Source organism: Talpa occidentalis, unplaced genomic scaffold, assembly GCF_014898055.3.
Source record: "Talpa occidentalis isolate TD23 unplaced genomic scaffold, MPIMG_talOcc4v2.1 talOcc4.16, whole genome shotgun sequence".
NCBI classification, from domain to species: Eukaryota; Metazoa; Chordata; class Mammalia; order Eulipotyphla; family Talpidae; genus Talpa; species Talpa occidentalis.
The window spans coordinates 77,405,634-77,432,227 of NW_023601653.1; the positions used below are offsets into that span (position 1 = coordinate 77,405,634).

At 38.4% G+C, this 26,594-nt stretch overlaps 1 protein-coding gene across 3 annotated transcripts in view; it reads left to right on the forward strand.

Annotated features, from left to right (window-relative positions):
- Positions 1-26,594, forward strand: part of DIP2B (disco interacting protein 2 homolog B) — a 179,093-nt gene that overhangs the window by 103,281 nt on the left and 49,218 nt on the right. The window contains exons 3-9 of one of the 3 annotated variants that reach the window (XM_054696612.1): positions 4,748-4,876; positions 7,966-8,091; positions 16,834-17,046; positions 20,019-20,174; positions 20,653-20,775; positions 24,269-24,466; positions 25,877-25,968. In XM_054696612.1, the coding sequence (XP_054552587.1) occupies positions 4,748-4,876; positions 7,966-8,091; positions 16,834-17,046; positions 20,019-20,174; positions 20,653-20,775; positions 24,269-24,466; positions 25,877-25,968 (1,037 nt within the window). Of the gene's footprint in view, positions 1-4,747; positions 4,877-7,965; positions 8,092-16,833; positions 17,047-20,018; positions 20,175-20,652; positions 20,776-24,268; positions 24,467-25,876; positions 25,969-26,594 lie in introns of those variants that run through there. The other 2 variants (XM_037514726.2, XM_037514727.2) reach the window with 2 other exon arrangements.

Sequence of the window (26,594 nt, forward strand, 5' to 3'; positions counted from 1 at the left end):
AGCCTACATTGTCTTCTTTCTCCTAATTAATTACATTGAAAAATACAAAGTGAAAGTATGGGGTTTGAGAAGAATGGTAAAAAAAAAAATGCATGAACATTTTCTGTCCATCATTTGTGAAGTGAGAATCTAGTCATTCTTTTTACCCTCTGGATTATTAGCTATTAAGTTTGGAAGCACCACGTTTCTTAGCAGGGTAATCGATCTGTCCTGAATCATTTAATTAAAAAATCAGTTGGTAATTAGTTACAAATTCACTATGACACCCCCCCCAAAAACGCAAAGCTTATGCTTTAAACTTGTTGCTGTAAAAAAATAAACTTGTTGCTGTAAGTCAAACTATTTTGACTTATTTGCAAATTATTTGCATGTTTATAAGCAAAGTAGCTCATGTGGGCTAATCTGATTTTCTTATGTCATCTGACTTTAAAATAAAAATTGCCCCTTTATTTTTTTGTTCTTTATTTTAAGTTAATTAGAAAATGTTTTAAATAATTACTGTAGCGAATGACTAAAAACTTTATCTGGAGGATCTTTTTAAATAGAACCTCTCACATGATAGCAGGGGACTTTTTAAAAATTGTTTCTAGCTACTGACTGTAAATCCTGAAATAGTTAGACAGTCCTAAATGAAATCATTTCTTCTGGTTGAAAATTGGTGGCATTAGATAATCTGGGTTTGAATCCTGAATCTGCTATTCCTTGACTCTGACTTTGGATAGCTTCATCCATTTCTTTGTCCTCTCTATAAAAAGACGGTAGTGATAATGCTGACTTTGTGGGATTGTGTGAGGAATAGATAAGAATAAAGGTGAAAACTATAATTCACAATGCCTGGCACAAAGCAAGTACTTAAACGTTGCTTTTATGATTATAGACCAGAGATAATGTGTGTGTGTGTGTGTATGTGTGTGTGTGTGTGTGTGTGTAGATAGTAAATATCTAGACTTGGAGCACCCCACCATCTCTGTCACAAGTTAATTCTGCTTTTACAGTGTGAAAGCATTCATAGGCAATATGTAACAGGTGAGGGTCTCTGTGTTTAGATAAAACTATTTTTCAAAACAGAAATGGGCCGTAATGTGTTGATCCCTGTTCTAGAGTAATAAAGCTAACAAATGAACAAGGTATGGAAATATAAATTCAATAAAGCTCTCCTATGTAGTAGATATCAAGAGAATTTAAGTTGATTAAAAACTTCAATTTATGGAAAAACTTTACTGAAATTCATAGGGGCCTCCCCGGTGGTGCAGGGGTTAAAGACAGTGCTATCATGCTATTGCCAACCACTGCTGTGATCCCAGGCTAGCCAGGGAGCTTACCCACATGGTGCAGCAGACCTCTCCTGTCTCACCTCTGCTCCACTCAGCAGTGTATTTCAATTCTGCTCCCCACTCTGTCTCTGGTGAATCCTCTCACTTCCCCTGAGCCTCTGGCCTGCACCCCAGTTCTTATATGTATAAATAAATCTTTAAAAAAAATTCATAGGCAATCACAAAAGACCCCAGATAGCCAACGCTATCCTGAAAAAAGAGAGGGAAAATAGGAGTATTACACTTCCAGGCTTTAAAGTATGAAGCCATAATAATGAAAACAGAGCAGATACAAAGACAAGTGGAATAGAAATGAGAACCCAGAAATAAACCCATACATTTATAGAGAGCCAAACTATGACAAAGGAGAGAAGAATATACACTGGAGAAGGGAAAGACTGCGATAAATGGTGCTGGAATTATTGCAGTGATACCTGTAAAAGAATGAAACTAGACCACTCCATCACACCATACACAAACATCAACTCAAAATGGACAAAAGACTCGGATGTAAAACCTGAAACCATAAAACACGTAGAAGAAAACACAGGCAAAACACTCCACAGCATAAGCCTCAGAAATACCTTTACAGATTCATCCCCTGCAGCAAAGAAAACAAAAGGGAATATAAACATTTGGGACTACATCAAACTAAAAAGCTTTTGCATAGCAAAAGAGACTATAACTAAAATGAGGAGATTCCCTATTGAATGGAAGAAAATATTCACACACCATGCATCTGACAAGACTGACATCAAAGATCTGTAAACAACTCATACAACTCAACAAAAAGAAAACAACCCAAACAATAAATGGGCAGAGGAACTAAACAGGCACTTCTCCAAAGAAGACATAAGGATGACCAATAGGCACGTGAAAAATGTTCATTACTTAATCATGAGGAAAATGAAAATCAAAACCACAATGAGATACCACCTCACACCAGTGAAAATGGCCAGAACAGAAACAAATGCAGGTGAGGGTGTGGAGAAATGCGGGCTGGCCCAGCCCCTTTGGAAAGCAGTATGGAGGGTTCTCAAAACACTGAAAATGGGTCTGGCATATGACCCAGCAATCCCACTCCTAGATAGCTGTCCATAAAATACAAGAACACTAATTCAAAAGGACACCTGCACCCCCATGTTTATAGCAGCATTATTTTCAATAACCAAGAGTTGGAAATGACCTAAATGCCCCAGAACAGATGAGTGGATCAAGAAGATGAAGATGTGGCTTTATATTATTAGTGGAGTACTACTTGGCAACCAAAAAAGAAAAATGTATGCCATTTACAGTGCCACCGTTGGAGCTAGAAGTGAAATAAGCCAGAAGGAGAAAGATAAATACTAGGTGTCACTTACTGTGGAATATAAAAACTAACAAACATAGAGTCAGACAAAGACAAAATTTAAAACCAACCCTTGACATGTAGCAGGGAAGAGGGAGGGAGAGTGGTCAAATCAAAGGACTGTGGCTCACAGGTGCTGTGGTAGTGGGAGAATTATGGGAACTACACCTGAGGGGAGAAATCAAGTATTGTACAAAAGTAAACAATGATGTAAGAAAATAAAAGTTTACAAAATAAATCAATCCTTGAAAATTGACTATTGATCTTAGCCTTTCGGGGGGGAAGGGAAGAGGAGAGGGGGAAACAATGGCATGGGGGTGGACAGCACAGTGGACTGTGGTAAAGGACTGTGGGTGCTTGGGTGGTGGAAGGGCTGCAGTGAGAGGGGAAACTCTGTGCTGTCCAGACAATAGCCAGGGTGTAAATTAATGGTACATTAGTAACAGTATACAAATAACTTGAATTTACAACCCAAGATATTAAATTTCAAAATCTCGGCATTGAAACACGTTCTGTTGAGTTAACATATTGTATAATAAAAATCTCACCTATCTGGACCATCAAAAATATATATTTCTAGATCTATAAAAGCACTTTACTGTAGAGCATTTGTGAAAACATAGATGAAGTTGAGTGAAAGAAGCCAGTTACAGAAGAACAAATACTATGTATGTGTGGTTCCGTTTACATGAGGAATAGAAAATAGTCCAACTCAAAAGCAGAGAGTAGAATGATGGTCACCAAGGTCTGGGGGGAGGGGAAATGAGGAGTTTCTCTTCAATGAATAAAAAGTTTCAGTTATGCAAGATGAATAAAAGCTCTAGAGAGTCCAGCATCATACCTATAGTTTATACTGTCACATTCTTAAAATTTTATAAAAGGGTATATCTCATGTTTAATGTTTCTGTTACAATTAAAAAATATTTAGGAGCTAACACCATTTGAAAATAAAGGTAGTGAAATATCAGAACTTAAGTGTTTTTCTTCTGCTTATTTTACCTGCTTATTTCCCTATCCCCTATATTCTTTTTTTTTTTAAAGATTTATTTATTTATTATTTATACATGCACTGGGTACAGTCAGAAGCGCGGGAGGGCGGGAGGGTGAGAGAATTCACCAGAGCCAGAGCGGGGAGCAGAGCAGGCAGAAGGACCGAAGGACACTGCTGAGGGGAGCAGCGGGCGGCAGGAGAGGTCTGCGCCCCATGCGGGACCCTCCTCCGGTGGCCGGGGAGCAGCCGGGGATCAAACCGGCGCTGCAGAGGCTGCGGGCAGCTTCGCAACCCAGCACTCAACCACTGCGCCACCGGTATCCCCTATATTCTTGATAAGACAGTAAATGTTGGGAGACAGTATATGGGGACTGGAAAGGGACAATTTCAGTGGTGACTCCTGCTGGAGGAGGGGATAGCAGACTTGATTTGAAGCTATGTTTACATAATAAGCATACAGTTTTGTTTAAATTTGTTTATTTAGAGTAACATGGTAGGGAAACTAAAGCTTTCCAAGCTATTTTTTGTACCACTATGCTGAATAAGAGGGTCCTATGTGCCCCACTGACTCTTAGTCTCTCAAACAACTTTTTTCACATATATCTTCATGCTGTTTCTCTCTTAAAATCTTTTTTTTTTTTAAGATTTATTTATTTATTTTTACAAGCACTGGGTACAGTCAGAAGCGCGGGAGGGTGAGAGAATTCACTAGAGCCAGAGTGGGGAACAGAACAGGCAGACTAACGAAATACACTGCTGAGGGGAGCAGCGGGTGCAGCAGGAGAGGTCTGCCGCGCCATGTAGGACCCTCGCCGGTGGCCAGGGATTGAACCAGTGCTGCAGAGGCTATGGGCAGCTTCGCAGCCCAGCGCTGAACTGCTGGGCCACCAGGGAGGCCCTCTCTTATAATCTATTGATAATTATAGTGCTAAGATATTTTCTAGCCTAGATGACTTCGCATAATTTTATGTATTTGTATTAAAGTTCTCCAACCTTATATTTATCTCAAAGTGTTATAAGAGTGCTATGAAGTGCCCAGAAAATGTTACCTATAATTGTTATCAGATAACCATCTTCCAAACTTACTTTTTTTAGAAACTGATTCAGCACTACAGAAAGAACATAGAAACCAGACACCTGCTCCATCTGCAGCTCAAACTTCTGGTCCTTCTAAGTACCACCGCACTCGATCTGGGGGAGCCAGGGATGAACGATATCGATCAGGTGAGAAGGGACTGTAAAATTACCAGCAGAATAGTTTGCACTGACGTTAGTTTAAACTGTGTATCCTGAGAGCTTCTAATGCTTATTTTGTTATGTTTTTTCCTTTAAGCACCAACAGTTCCATATCAATTCATTCATCGGTCACTTATTGAGTATCTGTTACGTGCCAGATGGGATAGGTACTCTATATTTGCTGGAGATATAGCAGCAAATAAGACCATCTCTGCCCTCAAGGGCAGAAGATGAAGCAGACAGTTAAAAAGACAATGTGAATAAATAAATATACACAAAGACTGAGTTAGGGTCATGCGGGGTATTACTGGCAGAGCTCAGTGGACTCTTTTGGAAGAGACCAGTCCTGTTGTCTTTGCCAGAGTTGTTGATTAACTAGTCTCTTTAACTGGTGGAGCTGGAGTAACAGTTCATAATGAAGTTTCATGTAGTAAACTCTTAAACTTTATTTCTTCTGATCCCAGAAATACTCATGGGAAGGAAAAAAGCAACTTACAGTGGTTGGCAGTGGCAGCATGTTCCTGCCATGCTATGTCCAGGCCTGAAGAGCTGAGAAACAAGTCGTGGATGTGCAAGGGGGAGTGTGGTGTTGCCAGAACTCCCAGCCCTGCACTGTCCCCTGTGCTCACCAGCCCCTGCAGCATATTTTTTGTTTAAATGGCAGAATTAAGGAAGACTAACCAGAATGTTATTTTACAAACTCAGGTTTTTGTCCCCTTTATACTAGCCAACGTTGCCACAAGCCTTTCTTGAACTGAAAAACAGGATGTATATCATATCCTTTGAGAAACCTTGAGAGAAAATGAGGAAAAGGACCTGTTTGCAGAGCAGATTCAATCCTTTTGTGAGCTGAATTTGCTGGATATACATGTTACACATTGGAAGGAAGGAATGAAAGCATTCGATCAGAAAAACAGACCTTACATGCCACCCCAGAATTTTCCTTTGTCTTTAGCCTGGTCTTGAGTGATCAAGGGAAGCTTTCTTAGAGAATAGGACACCTAACTTCAGTCTTGGCCAACATACCGAGCTAGGGAAATATTGTTAGATGTAGATGTGAAAGCAGTTTATTAGAACTGGAACTTATAATTCAAGGACCCAGAAAAAGGTGGGAGATGAGTGTAGGAGGATTATCAGGGAATGAATTTGAGAAATCTTCAATATCCTGAAGGATTTTCAGCAAAGAACAGCACAGGCAAATTTGTATTTATTCTAGTAGTTCACTCCAGCTGCCGACCGGTGCTCTACCATGGCTGGGCAACAGTGCATAGAGCTTTAAGTATGTAAGAGCTAAATAGATATTTTGGAGAAAGGAAAGAATAAAAGTAGTTATTAGTTGAGGAATGAATTATATGGTGGTAAGGCTGGGTGTAGAAAAGCATATCAGGAGCCCTTGTTTGTCACCACACACCCAAGCCCAGATTCCCACGCGCCCCCCCCCCCAGTTGTCTTTTGAGACTGGAGCCCAAGTTCAGCGGCAGTGTATTCTGACTCAGTCCAGAGGACTCTAGTCTTTTCAGCCCTAATTTCTAGCCCTCTTACCCTCATTTCCCCTCTTCACTGTTTTTTCCTTTGTTTAATACCATGTAATTAAAAAGTTTAATAAGGAACCTAAAAGGTGATTCTCTGCATCTTCTGCCCAAGCAGAAAGAGCTCATTCAGTAGTGTAAAACTTTGACCTTATCCTGATAAAACCCAGCTGTAATCTCCTGCTCCTGTTCTTGTATGCCAGTTCTTTCAAATTTATCCCAAATGTCAGAAAGTGTAGTCTGTGAATCAGATACTGTTCAGCAGACTGTGGAATTTCTTGGTTAAGTGGAGGTTAGTCCTCAACCCATGCTGGTCAAGGCTGGTGAGCCACTGACTACAGGAGCAGTTACGGAAATCTCCTTGTGTTCCCTAGAATAACTAGGAACTTTTCTACTTTCAATAGTAGGTTTTTTTTTTTTTTTTAAAGATTTATCTATTCATGCATACAAGAACCGGGGTACTGGCCAGATGTGTGGGAGGGTGAGAGGATTCACCAGAGACAGAGCTGATTTTTTTTTGGTATTGTGCTTTTTTGTTGTTTTTAATTAATTATTTTGAATTGATATAATATTTGTATACCCCCCCTCAGTTATTACCATCGTAGTACACCCACCTCCAAATCACCCATAGTCCACCACCATAGTCCATTGTGCTTGCTTCCCTCTTTGCTCTAATTACTTCCCCATTCAAAAGGCAAATGACAAACTGAAAGAAATTATTTCTGAGAATCTTTTTGGCCCAGCTTCTATAGGGTCATATAGCACAGACAGGACTTTAAGGATGATTTGCGTGTAGCCTGGGCCCTTTCCTTAAGAGGAGGAAACTGTTGTGGGTTAGAAAGCCTTATCAGTTATTATCTATCTCAGGAGAATTTTGAGTTAAAAATAATCAAAACAGTGTATAGTGTGCTCACAGAGCACTGTGTGATCCTATTTTGTAGAACTGTAGAGTGGATTTTTGGGTGGAAAAACGAGTTCTGTCTAGATATGTTAATTTTGAGATTCCTAGTAGACAGTCAAGTGGAAAACTGTAATCTTTCATGACCGAAATGGCAAAAAAAGTTACATCAGTCCTTATATTTTTCTAGATCAGAATTCCTTCTGTTCAGAATCCGTTCTGTTCCTGTGGCATAGAACTGAGGGTTCTCAGCCATGTCTTCTTTCAGACAGTTAAACAAGTCATCTCTTCTTGAAGAAGAGCAGGTGTCCTCTATGTCCCTGTACCTCACACTTCCAGGGAGTAGTGGGTCCCCTGCTTGGCATTCACGTTAGACCCTTCCCTCTTTCCTCCCCCTCCCCCTTCCCACCCCTTCCATCAACTCCTTGTCTGGTGTGTTAAGCAGTCATCATCCTGGATTTCATTTTCCTTCCTTATAAAATTATCCTGGATTCCTTGTGTCTCTACTTTTGGCTTTTATTTTTAATGGATCTAAAAGAAATGATAAATGAAAATCACCTAAAGTCCTTTTTTGGCAATGGAAGCATAGTTCAGGCTACAGAAGTAAACAAGATCTAGGAGCTAATAATTGCAAATATTTACTCCTACAGATATCCATACAGAAGCGGTTCAGGCTGCACTGGCAAAGCACAAAGAGCAGAAAATGGCTTTGCCCATGCCAACGAAAAGGCGGTCCACGTTCGTCCAGTCTCCAGCCGATGCCTGCACGCCGCCCGGTGGGTTTATCAGAACCTGTTCTCTCTGACTGTTCCTACTTTGATGCTTCAAAAATAAGTTCTGCTTTTTCTTTCCTGCAGTAGCCAGAATTCTCTCCTCATCATCGGAGGTGTGTAAAACACATGGAAGGTGGCAGGTTTTGATTGTCACATCATAAAAACCATAAAAAGACAACAGTAAAGAGTAAAACTATTACGATTTTTTCCTTTTGAATTTCCAGCATTTCCTTGATAGAATCCCCAAATTCATATAATCACCAACAGGTTTATGCTCCTAAATCAGGTGCTTTGTCTCTGCAAGTCATAGGAGTAAGAGAACCTGAGACAAAATTTTGTGTCATTAAAGATGATAGAGCAGTTGTGCCAATTGTAATTTGTTGAAATTGTATGTGTGTGTGTGCAAATATATTTTGTATACATTTATGTATTTTTAAGAATCTGCTTTTTTTTTAAATTGAGATAAAATTGGTTTACAACACTGTATATCACGAATCCACTTTTTAATGGGGTCACAGTATCAGTGAGAACTAAGCACTTTTATTCCATTCTCATTCCCCAGACTTCAAATCCTTACCCCAGACAGTAAATCTAAGAGTTACAGCATTATTTGAGGAACAGTGAAATAACATTAGTTGTCTTTATCTATTTGGAATCTCTCCCACAGTTTTTTAAACCCTTAAAAATATGCTTTTTTTTTTTTTTTTTTTTTGGAGTGAGCGCCTGGGGAATGAACCGGCACTGCAGAGGCCGCGGGCAGCCTCGCAGCCCAGCGCTCAACCACTGCGCCACCAGGGGAGCCCCTAAAAAATATACTTTTAAGGTCTTACTGTGTCTTTCGGGGGAGATTCCTAGGAAGATTACATTATTGTGATTAACTTCGACTGACATCGTCAAGTTGAGCTATTCACACTCATCCTGTTCCCAGTCTAGGTTCATATTAATAGTTTTCTCCTAGGTTTTGGCTAACTTCTCAGAGCATTTGGGTGTGCTGTGAGCTCATTAACTGTGTGTGCTTTTTTCCTTTATATGTGTGGTGTCAATATGTTTGAAAGAGAAATAGTTCTGTGGCTTCAAGTGTTTCTTAAATCGTAACACAGGATACCTCGAGCAGACCATCACAATAAGACATTCTGTGTCTGTGGTGGTGCATACTTCAGGCCCACTCATTCAAAATCTTGGATGACTTCCATTTTGCATTAGTATAGCACTGGTTGGGCCCTTCTGGACAAAGGGGGTTCTCAGTTTGTTAGCTAGTCCTTGTTGGCAGATTCTGCTGCTTGCAGCATGGCTGAGAGTTCAATTGTAGTAAATGGCAAAGGGTAGGGAGCTGTGTGACTCGGAGTTCTTAGAAACAATCCTGTCTATAGCTGTATTAAAGAATTGCAACTTCAGAGAAATAGAGCCTGCTCTCATGGCCTCAGATTAAATGTGAGAGTGCAGCAAAGGATCTTGAGAATGCTTAGAAGGAATGGAAACTTTTTAAATCCCCTTTCAGAAACGTCACTGCCTAAGGGGAATTTACCAACTCTAGAAACAAATCATGGCTGTTCCATTGCTGAATGAGACCATAGTCCTTTGGAATTCACTACAGACCTCTGTATTTCTAAACACTGATGTTCTACTCTGCCTGCAACCTTAAACTACACACACACACACACACACACACACACACACACTCACTCACTCACACCCCACCATGCTTCCATAATGTTCTTGAGTACCTTACATGTTTTAATAATTTCTTAAGTATAAAAATAAGGCCCTTTCTTCTAAGATCTACCTGTAGTTAGCAAAGTAGTAAAAAAGTTTCTATCCATTTCTCTCCTGTTTTGGGAATTTCTGAATAGTATATGAGAAGCCTTGATGAGCTACCAGGGACGTCCTTATAGTCAAATAGAATCAAATAGAAGAGGCATTTCCCCCAACATGAGGAAATATTGAGAGCGTCCAACAGTGGTTTCTGACACAGTCCCCACATGGAGCTCGATCTTGATGCCCTTGTTCAACAGCTGCCCATGTGCCTAGGGCAAATACTGTGCCCTGGTGTGAGGGAAGGTGGCAAGAACTGTGTCGTGAGGCACCTTTCATTTCTATTCCTTAAGTGCCTTTCATTTTAGGGGAATAGAATTTGCTGTCTTCAATTTAGGATTTGGATGCCAGTCTCTCATTGCTTAGAGAGCCACCATTTAGAGACTTGGCTGTCTCCCATTTCTTTTGCAGTTTAATCCTCTACCACTATCTCCCTGAACCTCTAATAACCTAACCCAGAGATCCAGGAAAACTTTATTATGCATATTTACTCTGTTAGCCTCTGACTTACTGAAGTCTAGAGGAATGCCAAGCCTACACTCAAGAGACTGAGGAAGAAGAGAATGGACATTGAGGATTACAGGCTGTTTTTTAAAAATCAGGTTCAAAAAAATATTTTAAAATATTTTTAAAATAAGTTGAAATCCAGGTTTCTGTCCAGGTTTCTTGTTTTTCTTGGTAGAAAAACTGTGCCACTCTGGCTGCTCACTTAACCTCAAGTTTCATAGTATTTTAGTTGTGCAGTTTTGTGCTCTGCCTGTGAAGATATACCACCTATCACAGAGCATGCTTTTGGGCAGGACCCACTTTCGGCACGTGCTGTCCAGCGTGAACCCTAGTTCCTGGGATACCGGCTAGAGTGTGCTAGCCAGATGCTACTTTGGGAGGCACTCAACACATAGTGGAACTAGTGAATTCATGAAAATCCAGAGCAGATTTTGGAGTCATTTGATAAAAAAGGATTTAAGGAGTAAAATGTCATAAATCTTGGCTTCATTTATAGTATTCTATAGTCTGGAAAATATGGTAAATAGTTGGCATAGGGAATAATTTGCCTTTGGTTCATAAATCATTCTCCAGTAGTAAAATGTCAACTTGAAATTTGCTTATCAATCTATACACTAATTTTTATCTTGTGGATTGGAAAATTTAAATTCTCCAACGTATTAGTGATCTGTGGTTATTTTAGTGCCTGTGGCCTTTTTCAGAGTCTTTCAGACTGCTTGAATTACTGCCATCCAGTTCCCTTTATGTGCTGAAATCATTTACTAATGTCATGAGACAATTACCTCAGCTCTTTCTTTGTATGGCTTCTTTGTGTAACACTGTTACTCATTCATACATACAAATACAATGCAAAAACTGCAGTGTATATTTTTTTCTTCTCTAAGCTTTTCTGCACCATGTAGGCTTATACTATGCTGCATTCTGAGGGTACACAGATAATCAAACAGACTGCATAATGACCCCGAAGCGCAGTAAGCTGTTTTGACTGGCTTGGATAGAATAAAGTTCAAGTTTAGTTGCCTGTTTCACACAGTGACTATATTAGTAATTTGTGGGACCAATCAAGGAGAAATTTACCTCTCTGTATTTCTATACATGAAAATGATGCCCAAGGACAGACTGGGGTATTGTTATACCCTTAACATACTGTAACAGTGCTTTAGGAATTACAGTACATTACTCTGTGAAAATGGCTTTCACATACTACTGGTTACCCTGCATCATTTGTTCCTCATAAGCATTCTGTGAAGTAGGAAGAGCAGATTCCTTTAGAGAGTGGAAACAAACATGGTCATAGTAACTAAGTTATTTGCCTCAGATCAAGTGCAATTATGTGTCGGACTCTAATCTTGATTTTGTATTTTACTTTACTAAAGTAAATTCTTTTTTTCCCAAAAGAAAAGAACTTTGATAGAATTAGTGTGCACAGCATAGAAAGAGAGAGGGGAGAAAGGATAATAGCTTCCCAATGAAACACCCAGAGTTACCTGGCCCAAAGTGAGGCCACTGAGCCCCAAAGGCTTGCCACAAGTCTGAGGCATCTTCTGACAGGGAACTATAAGAAAGGGGCAAAAAGGACCAGAAAAGTCTGTAAGGAAAAAAGAGCACAATCAAAATACAAGTCAAGATAAAGGACGCCATTGTCAGCCTCCTTTTGGTTCTCTCACCCACGTCTCCTCCAAGTGTCTCAACAACCTTCCATGTTCCCCAAGTCCCTGGTACAAGTCCAAGGCTGAGAAGCAAGTAGCTTATTCTTTACATGTCTTTGCTCCATGTGCCTCCTCCAAGTCTTCTCTCTGGAAATTCCTTTCTTAATAGATAATCATGTATGTATGGTGCTGGAATGAGTAGTATTCCAAACAAATTAGTTATCCCATCCGAGAGAGAATAGCCCAAACATTTATCAGCCAGTTAACTTGAATTTGGGAGCGATTGTCAGTCTAAATTACCAGTCTAAATTGGGGGCATAGTCTCCCCAAATATTCTAATTTTGACAATTAGGCCTTGATAAATATGCTCTGTTTTAATATTCAGATCATTTTAATAGCAGGCTTTCATTTCTGGTATGGGTTATGAGCAATGATCCACAATTATTTGAGAGACTAGTAAACAATATCCTTTAAGCCAAAGTACAATTAAAACCCACTTTATCAGATTGAATTAATTTCAGTAGTTGATTGTAAAACGTAAGGTTTGCTAGTAAAAGTAATTTCATAGCTATCATTTATTAAATATCCTCTGTGTAGCAATGAAAGCACTAAACACCTATAATTTTTCATTTTTAGTTCTCTTAACAAACTCTATTCCATTTTACAAATGAGAAATCAGATTAATAACTTGCCAGACTTCTGTTTCTTGAATATGTAGTCAATTAGATACCTTGAAAATTCCCTCCTAGAAACAAGAGAAGGAAAACTTCCCTTTAGAAAATACTAAATAAAATATAAACCAGTTTTTAAAATACAGATAAGATGGAGAGAGAGCGAGAGAATTATCATTGAAAGTCAGTGATGGGGTGGAATTGTGTGAACCCAGAGGCAGACTCTGTCTTTCCAGAAACTTGTCAGCTTCTCCTTGGTATATTAAGTGACTCAGATAATACTGTCCTTTTACCAAGGCATCATTTCTCCCCTCACAAGTCTTTTTAAGTTTGTCTTTTTTATAGCTTAATTAAATTATAAGTGACACAAAATAAACAGCACATTTAAACTATATACTTGTCTAAGTTATAATACAGCAAATTCACACACCTTTAGCACAGTTCAGGTAATGAGGATATCAAAATATATCATTTCCCCAAGTTTTTTAATCCTTTTATAATCTCACCTGTAGACTTGTGGTACTTATGTCAAGGCTTAGGCAAGGGACTTTAGTTACGATAGGTAAGCTTTGAGTTTCATGTTTAACCAAAGCAGTGTCAGTGGGGAAATGTGGCCTTATTTCTATGAATATTAATTTAATCTTACCCATATGGCTAATCATAGCAATTTCCTGCATAACACTTACCCTAAAAAATTTTTTAAAGCTGCCAGATAAACATGTATATTTAAGGTAGCTCATTTTTATTTTTATTTTTTTAAAAGATTTATTTATTTATTTATTTATTTATTTATTTATTTATTTATTTATTTATGCAAGCACTGGGTATAGTCATAAGTGTGGGAGGGTGAGAATTCACCAGAGCCAGAGCGGGGAACAGAACAGGCAGACTGACAAAGTATACTGCTGAGGGGAGCAGCGGACGCAGCAGGAGAGGTCTTCACGCCATGTGGGACCCTCGCCGGTGGCTGGGGATCGAACCAGCGCTGCAGAGGCTGCAGGCAGCTTCACAGCCCAGCGTTCAACCACTGTGCCACCAGGGAGCCCCTCATTTATATTTTTAAAAAGGACTGTCCCAGCCCAGTGGCTTACATTTCACATGATCTAAACACATGAACAGGACCTCCCTGGTAGCACAGGGGTTAAGATGCAACCTATGAAGAAATCCGCAGCCACTGCAACACGAGTTCGATTCCCGACTGGCCAGGGAGAAACCCACATGGCAGGACAGACCTCTCCTCTCTCGCCCGCTGCTCTCCTCAGCAGTGTACTTCAGTCCATCTGCCTGTTCTGTTCCCCGCTCTGTCTCTGGTGGGTCCTCTCACCCCCTGCATCTCTGGGCTGTACCTAATTCTTGTATAAAAATAAATCTTTAGAAAAAAAAATAAACACATGAACGACTTTAAGTTTTGCTCAGCCGTTTTGTGTCTGTGAGCTAACTTAGGATAGTTTTTTTTCGGGGAGAAGGGAAACTAATGTTTGTTGGCCAGCTGCTGTGTTCTGATACTACTGGTGGTGCTTTCAGTACTTTGTCTCATTTTGTGGGCTCCTGCTGCACTTAAAATAACGCGGAGTTTCCTTAGCATGTGTTACTTAGCCCTTAGCAGCCCGATGTTGTCGAGCAGTCCAGCCTCATCTTTCATCACTATCCTGTGCTTCAGCTAAGTCTCCTTTCTCTCAGATCTTCAAATGTGCCTTGTTTTCTGTCCCCTCCCAGCTTTCTCACATGATGTTCTTGCTCCCTGACTCTTGTTGCCCCCTACCTCTGTAGCCCACATAACTGAGTCCTGCTTAACATTCTGGCTTTGGTTTAGGCCTCACTTCCTCAAGGTCCCTGCTTTGAAATCTAAAGTCTCAGTCCTCTTAGAGTAGGAACTCTGTCATCTGCTCACCGTTTTATTCCTACCAGCAGTGTAGTTCCCAGTAGCATTTGTTGATAGATGAGCAATAAACCACCTTCTTGGAGGGATAATTTTGTCCCCAATTCACTTAACTAGTAAGTGATGGATCCCAGAATTCAAATGGAAAATGGACATGAAAGCCATATTATTTCTGCTATACTAATCTGCCCCCACAGTTGTACTCACCAAATCCTCTGAGGAGAACTGGCAAGCAAATGAGGTAATTGAATTGAAACAATACACCTAATTACATAATTGATCCAATATAGAAACATAATGAAGCCAATTTTCCATAAACCTAATCATGAAAATACTGGTTTTACTATCTTTTAAAAATTGGGTTATTCTGATTTTAGACTTAGACAAATTAAAATAAACGATGCAATAAAGACAGCCTGCAAATCCAGTGGAGTTTGTGGGATCCCAAGAAGTACTGTTGTAAAAATGCTTAGGGTCAGATTCACCTGTTCCATGACAAGCCTCCACCCACCCCCTTTTTCTTTAGCATATATGCAAATAGCATATAGGCAGAAATTTCTTCCTCCAAAAGTACAGAGGAAATGTTAGACTAATACCTGAAATTTTGCAAAACACTTTGCTTAAATAAAAGGTTATACTTTACCCTTCTCTTTAATCAATTTTCTTTTTTCTTTTTTCTTTCATTTCAGATCTCTTTCCCCCTTTAAAGAATTTCTTTGCTAATTCCATTAGGGTCTGGCCACTACCTCTCCTGCCTCATTTTTACCCCTTACCTCTTCAGATGTCTTTACCCATTTACATAGAAGTACTCAAAATCCCTAAGATTGGTGTCTTTCCTGTGAAGCCCTTTCCTTACCCCATTTCTTAGCATTTCTTGCACTTTTTTGTCTCTGGCAGTAGACTAAGCCTTTTTAGGGAACTTGTCTCCTAAGAATTCATGCATCTCAGACTCTTTGGAATATGACATAGTTCTGGGCTTATATTATAGTATTATTGTAACTTGCAGAAAACAAAAGCAATAAGTTTTGAACCTCCGCTCTCCTTTAACTTGAGATAATAAGTTGGAGGTGATCCTGAGCAAGAGTCAAGGATAGAATCGTTATTTTAGCTTTCCTTTGCTGAATCTATAAATTTTGACTTCTAGATTAAATTACTCATTTATGTTCAAATTTCTGTTTTTGGGTGCTAGTAGTATATAGCCGCCTTGTTAGTTATCTCTGACTCTTTGAACCAGAGTAGAACATAAACTACAGTTAAACATGGGTTAGAGAAAAGTGTTTAGCAGGACTAACCACAGAGTATTTATTTTTTTTTTTTTAAATTGAATGAAAATCAGTACACAGGTCACAAATTACAAGAAGGCCCCACATTAGACCAGATACCCTTGAACTTGTGTGCTTCATAAGCTTAGAGCCCTGGAATTAATTCCTAACTTCTACTTCCCTCAACTATTCTATATTTGGTTGAACTTTTCTTTAAATTCTTTTTCAACATGCTTTTCTAATTTAGGCCTTATTTTCCTGAAGTCAGAGCCAGGCTAAATACAGACATCAATGAATTTATCACAAGTCTTCTCTGACTGAGAGTTAAGAAGAGAAACACAGATCTGTTCTATCTCCTGCCATGTTTCGAAAGCTTACCTGTGTGTGGCCTTTGGCCAGGCAACCTTTTCACTACACTAAAGCCATGACTGCTTCTAGGCTAAGACAGTTTCTTGTTCCGCATCAGTGTACCAACCTTACTGGTCGACGCTTAAGTTTTTGCTAATAAAAAAATAAGTTTTTCTATTTCCCTATCACGATCATTTCCTTGTAAGAAGACGCTAATTAATAAGTACTTGTCAAAATCAGGGTAGCATCCTATCACAAGGTACTCTCAGAGACTGAGAGAGATACATAAGCACTTCAGTACTGTTTGGAACATAAGTAGATATAAGTCAGGAGAATTTAGCTACTAATTAAGCTCAGAACAGAAAAAGCAATGAAATTTAAATACTTAAAGGGTTTTTAAAAAACAAACTTTAAATTGCCTATAGATTTGGGCTGTCTTACTTTTGCCGATTTTGTTCTGTGGACTTTTACTCAGGATTCTTGAGAAAGACATGTTAAACTACCTTAATGGGAATGTTTTGCTGGTGTCAAAATTGAATGTGTGGTCAATGAGCAAGAACTGAAAGGTCTGTATTCTAGGCAGGATCGAGAACTTCTTTTTTTCTAATTCCACACAGACACGTCTTCGGCCTCTGAGGATGAGGGTTCTCTGAGACGCCAAGCTGCGCTCTCTGCTGCCTTGCAACAGAGCTTACAGAATGCTGAGTCCTGGATCAACCGTTCAATTCAGGGATCGTCCACTTCTTCATCTGCATCTTCTACGCTGTCCCATGGAGAGGTCAAAGGAACCAGTGGGTCTCTAGCTGATGTTTTTGCCAATACTCGAATAGGTAGGCACTGGATATATCCAAGAAGTCCAAATTGTTTTCCATTTGGCTCCCAATATCCAGGAAATATTTTATGATTTGTAGTAGGTTTTTCAGAGTGCCCTAAAAATTAGAGTCAGAAAAAAACTTAGTGAGGCAAAGAAGGAAACACCAGCAATACATTTGGAGTGATAGGTATTATCTGCTTTGTTGGTACATAGGATTGCCCACCTGAAGCCATAGCTATTTCCATAAGCAATACTCAAGCTGCAAGATATAACACCAGTCTTAGCACGGGGTTATCCCTGTTGAAGAATATTCCCTGTACTCAAAGTGATAAAACCTGTAACATCTTAGACATTTGCAGGATTGTTGTCTACATTTTCTCAAAACAAAACATTTACCCAAAAAAATTCTGCACTAAGACAAAGCCCTTTGTCTTTATTATAAAGACTGGATTTATTGTCCTTGCTGCTGTGTTATTGCTACAGCTGGAGTGTGCAGACTGACGATGTTGGTACTCTGTGAGCTGCTGCTACCTGCTGCCAGTGCTCCTTTATGGAGTGTAGCTTTTGCTTGGCTCTGCTTTATGTTTTTGTGTGTGTGTTTTTTAAGAGTTTGTGACATGTGTAGATAAAGATAGAGCTTAGAACTGTTTTTGCTTAATTGGTTTTGTCCACATTGCACTGAGTGATGTATATGAACATCATGTGTCTGTGATACTTTTCCCTTTTTTCTTAACAATCAGTTGCATTTTGGTGTCTTAATTTTCATAGCAGTGATCTTTCTCCATCACTTTGTGTCTATCTTTATTCTAATAATGGATTTCTGAAAACTTGGAAAATTTTAAATTCAAGCATGTAATTTTTAAAGGAAATAGCTACCTTGAGGATATGATTGCCCACAGTAAAAAGCCAAGTGCCAACAGCTGATGGCAGGTCCTGTATTCTTAGCTCTGCCTGTAACTCACGGAACTTCCTAAAGCAGCTGCACACCAGCGTGCTCACCACCTTTTCTTTTGGGGAGGGTAGGCAACAGGGTCCTGGTTGAGTCAGGTTTTATTTCCACATTTGTCTAAAAAAATTTCACTTGTTGAAAATATTGTCCTGATAGCCAATTAACTGTACCTGCCTTTATGCATAGTACCTTTTAGATGCTTCCACTAACAGAAGTAATCATGTTCCTAACAGAAAATTTGAAAATACAGATAACAGGAAAAGTAATCTATAATCTACCTTCCCAAGATAACACTTTTAACATCTTCACTTCAATTTACATCCTTCTATACTTTATTTGCAGATGAATATGTAAGATTTTTTGTTTTATTTTTACAAAAACAAAATTGTACTTAACAGTATTTATAACCTGCTTTTCTTAGCAGCATATCACAAGCATCTTTCATTTCATTAATACAGAATTATACTATTGTTTTTATGGTTTCTAAATGTGCCATTCTTTGACAGTGCCAGGATGTATTTAGCCACTTCCCCATTTTGTACTTTTAAGTAGTATCCAGTTTTTGCCATTATAAAAACTGCTGGAATGAATATACAACTATGTATTTATCTGATTATTCCCTTGGGATGTATTCCTATAAATGAAATTATTGGGTCAAATGAACATTTTTTAATGCTTGTTACCATTATCCTATAGAAAGAATATTTAAAACTTTAAAATCTACAGACTTTTTTTTTTAAAAGATTTATTTATTTATTTGTTTGCTTGTTTATGCAAGCACTGGGTACAGTCAGAAGCGCGGGAGGGTGAGCGAATTCACCAGAGCCAGAGCGGGGAGCAGAGCAAGCAGAAAGAAAGACCGAAGTACACTGTTGAGGGGAGCAGCAGGCGGCAGGAGAGGTCTGCGCGCCATGTGGGACCCTCCTCTGGTGGCCGGGAGCAGCCGGGGATCAAACTGGCACTGCAGAGGCTGCGGGCAGCTTCGCAACCCAGCGCTCAACCGCTGCGCCCCCAGGGAGGCCCAAAATCTACAGACTTTTTTGGACATAGATGGAAACTTTACTCCCAAGTTGATTTTAGAAATTGTTTTTTTCCTTTTTTGAATTTTTGAGTGGCTTTTTGTTATTCTTATGAGTCATAATTTACTTCCTCTAATTTTCTTTTTCTTCTTCAGGTGTTTTCTTCAACTTTCATTCTAATACATTCCTGTTGACTGGCCCTCTTCCAGTGGTTTCATTTGGTTTCTTCATATGAAGAATCCTTACATGTAGCAGAGCACAATAACACTTGATAATCACACTTACAGCAAGGGAAGTGCCTTGTCTGTCAAGTCGATCCAAGTTACCTGTGTGTTATTTTGTAAAAACTATTAGCGGACTTTATATGGTTTTCTTCATCTGGAAACCTGAATGAAAACACTCTTAAGACATTACTTGTCTTTGATGGAAGAGAAAACATAGATAAACCACCAGACATGTGGAAACACTCAAGCGAGTAGAACATTGGTAGCCATTATGGTCATTCTCACTTTGGTGTCCTTTTGAAGTCACTTTGGCAATTTTTTATTATGATTATTTTTATAGCATGGATTTCTCCCAGAGTTTCTGTGTAAAAAAGAATGTATGTGTGGTTTTTTTTTTTTTAATTGAAGGAATGTTTTAACATTATATAAGTTTCAGGTATGCATCATGAAGAATCAACCTGTGTATATGCGACATTAACAAGTTTACTACTAAATGTCTAATTCTAACCTTCAGCATGCTATCAGTCCCTTTGTCTGAATGAAGAGAGTGTTTTTAAGAAACATTTCGTATGTGATTTACTAAGGCTACTGGATTTCTTGAGAATAATAATTTTGGAAAGCTAATAAGCCTGAGCTAACCTCTTGCTCTCCTGTTATGTCTTGCTAGAAGAATTTGTTTTGAAATACTGTTTTACATGAATTAGTGCCCTATTTATATAGTTGTCTTCCTTATTAAAAATTATTATTTTTACTGCTGAAGTAATATAATTCTGAATTTTGTTTTCTTCTCTCTTAGAGAATTTCTCTGCTCCCCCTGATGTCACAACAACTACCTCTTCCTCCTCATCATCTTCCTCAATACGCCCAGCAAATATTGACCTGCCCCCCTCGGGGATAGTTAAAGGCATGCACAAAGGATCCAACAGGTCCAGTCTTATGGATACAGCTGATGGTAGGGAGTTCTTTTTAGTAACTAAGTAGGGGCTTAAGTCAAACTGGAAAAAATCAGACTATAAGTGTAGCACCTGACAAGTCCAGGAGTTGCAGAACTACATGGCATTTGCCCCACTAACCCAGTCATCTTGAGAACCCTCTATTCAGTAGTCTGCATAGGGGCAGCACTGACACTTGTTCAGGATTAGCCTATACTTTCCAAAATACTTTGAGCAAAAAGCTAAATATGGAGAAAGAAAAGAATAGATAAAGATTAGATGAAACCTTTAAGCAATGTTAAAAATAGCTCTGTATTTGTTCTCCAGTCTCATAAAACATGTCATGTGCATATTTGTTCCTATTTGGTCCTATTGAAATATAATGAGATTGTAGGCAGAGATCAGAATTCATTAGAAGTAAAAGCTCCTAAGAGAACTGAGGAACTGAAATATCCTTAAAAATCAATGAATTTTAATTTAGCATTTTCTCCCCTGTAGGTGTTCCTGTCAATAGCAGGGTATCCACAAAAATCCAGCAGCTTCTCAACACTCTGAAACGACCTAAAAGACCTCCCTTAAAAGAATTTTTTGTGGATGACTCTGAAGAAATTGTGGAAGGTAGTAGTAATAATACAAAAAATATATATTCCTTAATATTTCTTTTTTTTTTTTTTTTTTAAGATTTGTTTATTTATTCATACAAGCACTGGGTACAGTCAGAAGCGCGGGAGGGTGAGAGAATTCACCAGAGCGGGGAGCAGAGCAGGCAGAAGGACCGAAGTACACTGCTGAGGGGAGCAGCGGGCAGCAGGAGAGGTCTGCGCGCCAGGTCTGGGACCCTCCTCCGGTGGCCGGGGAGCAGCCGGGGATCGAACCGGCGCTGCAGAGGCTGCGGGCAGCATCGCAACCCAGCGCTCAACCGCTGCGCCACCGGGGAGGCCCCTATTCCTTAATATTTCTTAAACAAGTATTATATGTAGGGTATAAGAATGGAAAAGACATCATTTTTTTCCCCAAAGATAATAGTTCTCTGTTCTTCTTCACCTAAGAATCATTTATATTTTAGATCTCAGATGAAAAATAAGGGGGAGGGAGGAAAGAAGTAGGCAAAAAAATAACTATGGAACATAGAACTATCCATGGAAATGCGCGTTTGAAATTAGGAACTTCTTAAATAATTTTAAAAATTACTTATAATTGGCATTATCCTAGGATATGGATATCAAATTTGATCTCAAAGGTTTGCTTTGTATTTTGGGTATTATCCAGTCCTTTTATTAAATCAGCCACTCAGCACGTGTGTGTCAGCTTTCTACAACACAACCTAATAGGTGGTGAAAAAGGTTCAAAGATTTATGAACTTACAGTCTCTTCCTTTGTGTTGTTTACAACTTAGACTAGCGCTGATATATGTCCATATGAAACTTAAGCCAATAAGTATGTACTATATAGGCAGTTGGGAGAAAACAAGAAATCATTTTCCTCTGTGTGGTTGAGGAAAGCTTCATAGGGGAGTGGTGATTGTCAGTGGTTTATTCATTCAATAATTAAAACAATTATGGATGAAATTATATGATGTCACAGTTTAATAGGAAGGATTGGGAGGAGAGCTTATAGATCAAATGAGGGCTGCCATTTGGTAATTATTGAAGCTAGGTGATAAATAGGTCCACCTAATGAAAACTTTTGTCCAAAGAACTTGGCCGTGGTAGCTTCGTAGTCCTTTTTAACTCCTTGAGACTTAAGTAGGCTTTAATCACATACCAGTTAATGCAACTAGGAACATTAGTAGCCTAGAGGTGGTCTTAGCCTATTTTATACAGCAGGAAGCAATGTGATCTCACATAAGAAGTTAAGATGCATTTCTGCTTCTTTAGGTGTCACTAAATTCAAGGAACTATGGATATGTTTCTTGATGTATTGATGTTCACGGTGCTTATGTGTCAGTAATGGCCTCTCCTGTCTTCCTAGCATTGTTTTTGACCAGGCAAATGAAGTTCAAGGTTTAATAGGAATCATACCTGCATAGTCTTCATTGGCAGAATAAAACTATCAGTTTTCCAGATTATAAATACGAAGCAGTTGCATACAATTATCTTTGGAAAAGTAAAATACCTATAGAGTCTTGAAAGTCTTGAGGATGTGCCTCAGGGTCTGCATTGAGGCCTAGTGGATGACAATATGTGCAAACATGTGACCGGTAAACTATGCTTATATAGTCTGTGCATAAAAGCAAAGCTTTTTATGTAGAATCAAATCTTTTTTTTTTTTTTTTTTAACAGCTTAACTGATGGCTCAGGGTTTGGGAATATACAAAGTAGAAAGGCAGCTGAAACATTATTTACCCAGGGCAAATTTATTTTTTGTATCAGTTTATGTCAGTAGAAAAATGAATCAACACATTTTAAGTAAGATTCCCAAATGTGTTGTTAAGTTGAAGGTATTTATTTTCTATTATATTTGTTTATCTGATGCTGATTGATCATTCTGTCCATTCTAAGCTCCTTTCATTTCCCATAGCCTGGTCAATTCTAACCTTTCCTTTAAGACTCATTGGTGGCCTCACAGGTAGCTCAGGGTTAAAGTCTCAGTGCTATCAAACTAGCGCCAGCCACTGATGCATGAGTTCGATCCCCAGTCAGGGAGCTGACACACATGGCGCAGCAGACCTCTCCTGTCTTGCCTACTGCTCCCCTCAGCAGTGTGTTTCAGTAGATCTGCCTGTTTTGCTCCCCACTCTCTCTGGTGAATCCTCTCACCACCTGCACCTCTGGCCTACATCCCAGTGCTTATATGCATAAATAAATACATATAAATCTTAAAAAAGATTCATTGGGTGACCATCCCTTAGCTGGTGATTGGCCCTCTTCTGTCTCTCATATGTATCTGTCATGTGTGGCTCGTGTTTATTCGGAGAGAGAGACTGTGTGCGTATGAGAGACATGCTGCCCTCTGGAAACTACTTCTTGTACTTAGCACTTGTTAGAAACAATATGTTTGTTCAAAGAATGATATGTATGGTATTTCCTCAGTGTTTTCCACATCCTGTGTACATAACTGACACTTAGTAAATATTTAACTTTTTGTCCCATGTGTAAAATTAACAAATTTTTTTTTTTTTACTATTCAAATAGTACCTTTATTATAAAAACAATTAAGTGGAGTTTAGTTTTATCTATCTGAAAGAACAGAAATATCATTCACTTTCAATTTCCTGGAATGACCATGTTAATAATGCAGTGTTTTTTTCCCTCCAGGTTTAGTTCAATTTAATTAACATTGATTGAGTAGGCAATAAAGAAGAATTACCATGGCTTCTCTCAAGAAGCTGTCAGTCTTAGGGGGAGAAAAACTTTTGTATAGTAGAAGCCCTTGAGGATCCTCAATGCTCTGAAAAGGTCAGACTAGCACCTAGTGTGGGAGTGCTCATTCAGAGGACTGGGGATGGTCCAGGGATGGTGCTGTTTAAACTGCATCTTGAGAAGGATGAGTATGAGCTCACCAGGAGGCAAAAGAATGAGAGATATGTGCAAAGGTAGGAAGACATGGAACCCTATTGGACCTGATACTGTTTGAGTCTAATAATGACTATGCTATAAATGTTACTATTTCCATTTTACAGATAAGGAGAGTAAGGCCCAGGTAACTCATTTTATCTAAGTTCACATTAGTAAAAAATAATTGTAAACTTGGGTTTTGTGACTCACCTTTTCTTTTTCATTAGTCATAACCTTTTAAGTAGGACCTCGCTTTCTAACATTGGACACAAACTTTAAGGGTTTAAAAACAAGTTTACTAAAAATTGTAAAATTGCTTAAAAAGGAAATTTGTACTTTGTTCTTTTCTATATGGTCAGTGATTTGCTTTGTCAGGATTTGCTTGTTGTTTAATGTATTTTAAGAATGATTCACAGTTCTGTGAGAAAAATAAAGACCCAATTTTATCAGTTACTATTTCTAATGATGTCCTTTCTTTCCTCAGAGTGAGTTTAAACTAGATAAATATGAAGGTGAAAGGGAAATATATTTGAGATTAAAGCGCTAAGTTGTGTTAGTGGATATATGTACTTATTTGACATTTTATTTGCATAACCTCTTTGGGTTTTTTGGTGCAGTACCTCAACCAGACCCCAACCAGCCTAAGCCTGAGGGACGGCAGATGACCCCCGTGAAGGGAGAGCCCCTGGGAGTCATCTGTAACTGGCCTCCTGCTCTCGAGTCTGCCCTGCAGCGCTGGGGCACCACTCAAGCCAAATGTCCCTGTCTAACTGCACTGGATGTGACGGGGAAGCCAGTTTACACTCTGACATATGGTGAGTTTGCAAGATTGCTGCTCCTTTCTTTCCTCCAACAGATCTTCAGATTATCATGGGGAGTGTTTTCATCTTGACATTTAGCAGTTGCTCATCGTTGTGTTTCAATTTGTGTTTTAAATTATTTCATTGAGATGCTAAATTCCAAGTACAACCATCACCAAATATTTTCTTTTGCTAAAGTGTCATTTAAAAGAGTAAAGTGAAGAGATGGGCTTCGTAACTCTACTGATGCTTTAACATAAAAAGATTTTAGGAAGATATTTGGGCAAGATTAAGAATGTATGGTAAAAATCAGATCGTTTTATCTAAAAATAGAAAATGATTACTTTTTAGGTCTTTGTAATTTACTTCATCTTGCCTCTTGTGTATAATAGGCATAGAATTATCTAGGGAACCAAGAGTCAGTGCTTTCCCATTTAGTTTTGCCTCTCATTTCTTTAAAAAAAAATAAAAGCCATTTATTTTTCCTTTTAAATAACTTTCTTTTTTTAAATAACAAAGTATTCAACTAATTATGAATGAGATTTTATTCTATTTTATTCAAATAGGTTGCTTTTCCCCTTCATATATGGAGTGCTCTGTATCTATCTCTAGAGGCAGAATAATTTTAGAGGATAGATATTTTTTATTTAAAGAATTGTACAGTTTGACGTGAGTTTAACTTTAGATACTTCTCTAGATGAGTTATTTGTAGAACTAAAATGTCTATTCAAAGTAGCTGATTCTTCTTTCCTTTTTGTAATCTAAAATAAGAGTTTCTAAGGGTGGTTGTGGGGGAGCAGGCACAGGGGTAAATAGGCCTCCTCCTAGTAACTTAGCATTCATTCCAGTAGCTGTATATTAATATCATCCATATATCCCTTAAAGAAAGCAGTGAACTGGCTAATTTTTTTCATGTTTGTTTAAAATCTGTGAATGTAGCTGCATGTTTCATGTGATTTCCATTTCATTGTCTATAAATACAGTGGTATGAAATATGTAATCATTTGAGTCATACTTTTGCTTTGTAGTTAACCTCAAGTATCTAAATAGCTTTCTATAAGGAAACACATAGTTTTTAGTGTTGTGTTAAAAAATTTTTCCCTCCCTTTAAATATGATCTGCTCACATCAAATTATTTCTAAAGATATTCAGGTTACTTCAGAAAAGAATTTGAAATATTATCTAGAGTGGGTGTCCAGTTGTATTTTCTTTTTGTTTGGAGGCAAGACTAAATTTTGTAAACTAAAGTGAATGTAATAGCACTTTACTAGGGGAAGCGGCTTTCTGTTTGTCAGAGATAGTATTTCTCCTGCCATCATTTGGAAGTGAACATTGTCTTCTTAAATGTGCTGCTGAACTGAATGCCCTCTCTCTAAAGTAGGCCCATGTTTTTTCTATATAACACCTTTTTTTTTCTTTTTTCAGGAAAGTTGTGGAGCAGAAGTTTAAAGTTGGCCTACACATTGCTTAATAAACTGGGGACCAAAAATGAGCCTGTATTAAAACCTGGAGACAGGGTAATTGTTTTTTTTGGTTTTTGGGAGATGATGTTTTGTGTTTTCTAATATACTCATTCTGGATTTTTATATATACATCAGCACAATTCTTAGAAAATGAAAATAGTTTGATTCCAATCCAGATTAACCTAATGCCAGGTGATAATTCTTGCATTCGGATTGAAGGAAATTCATATGTCTCTTCCTGTGGCTGCTAATCAGTAAGCTCTTGCCATGTTAATTTAAAGAAGAGAGAAACCTAAGTATTTTGTTGTCAAAATACTGTTATAGTTAGCTTTCAAGTTTACTCTTTAATTTTTTTCTTTAAAAGTGGCCATAAAGCTTTTAAAATGATTTTCTGTTTAAAAAAAAGTTAATTCTAAGAAGAGACATTGACATCATTTAATCTTTAATTGGAGGTGACATGAAATGTTTTTTAGATTTTTGAAGATTTTTTTTCTTATTATTCTAAATATGATTACATCTTACCACCAATTATTAATTTTTTTAAAAAGATTTATTTATACGAGAACTGGGATACAGGTCAGAGGTGGGGCGGGGGGGTGAGAGGATTCACCAGAGACAGAGTGGGGAACAGAACAGGCAGACTGACAAGTACACTGCTAAGGGGAGAGGTACACTGCTAA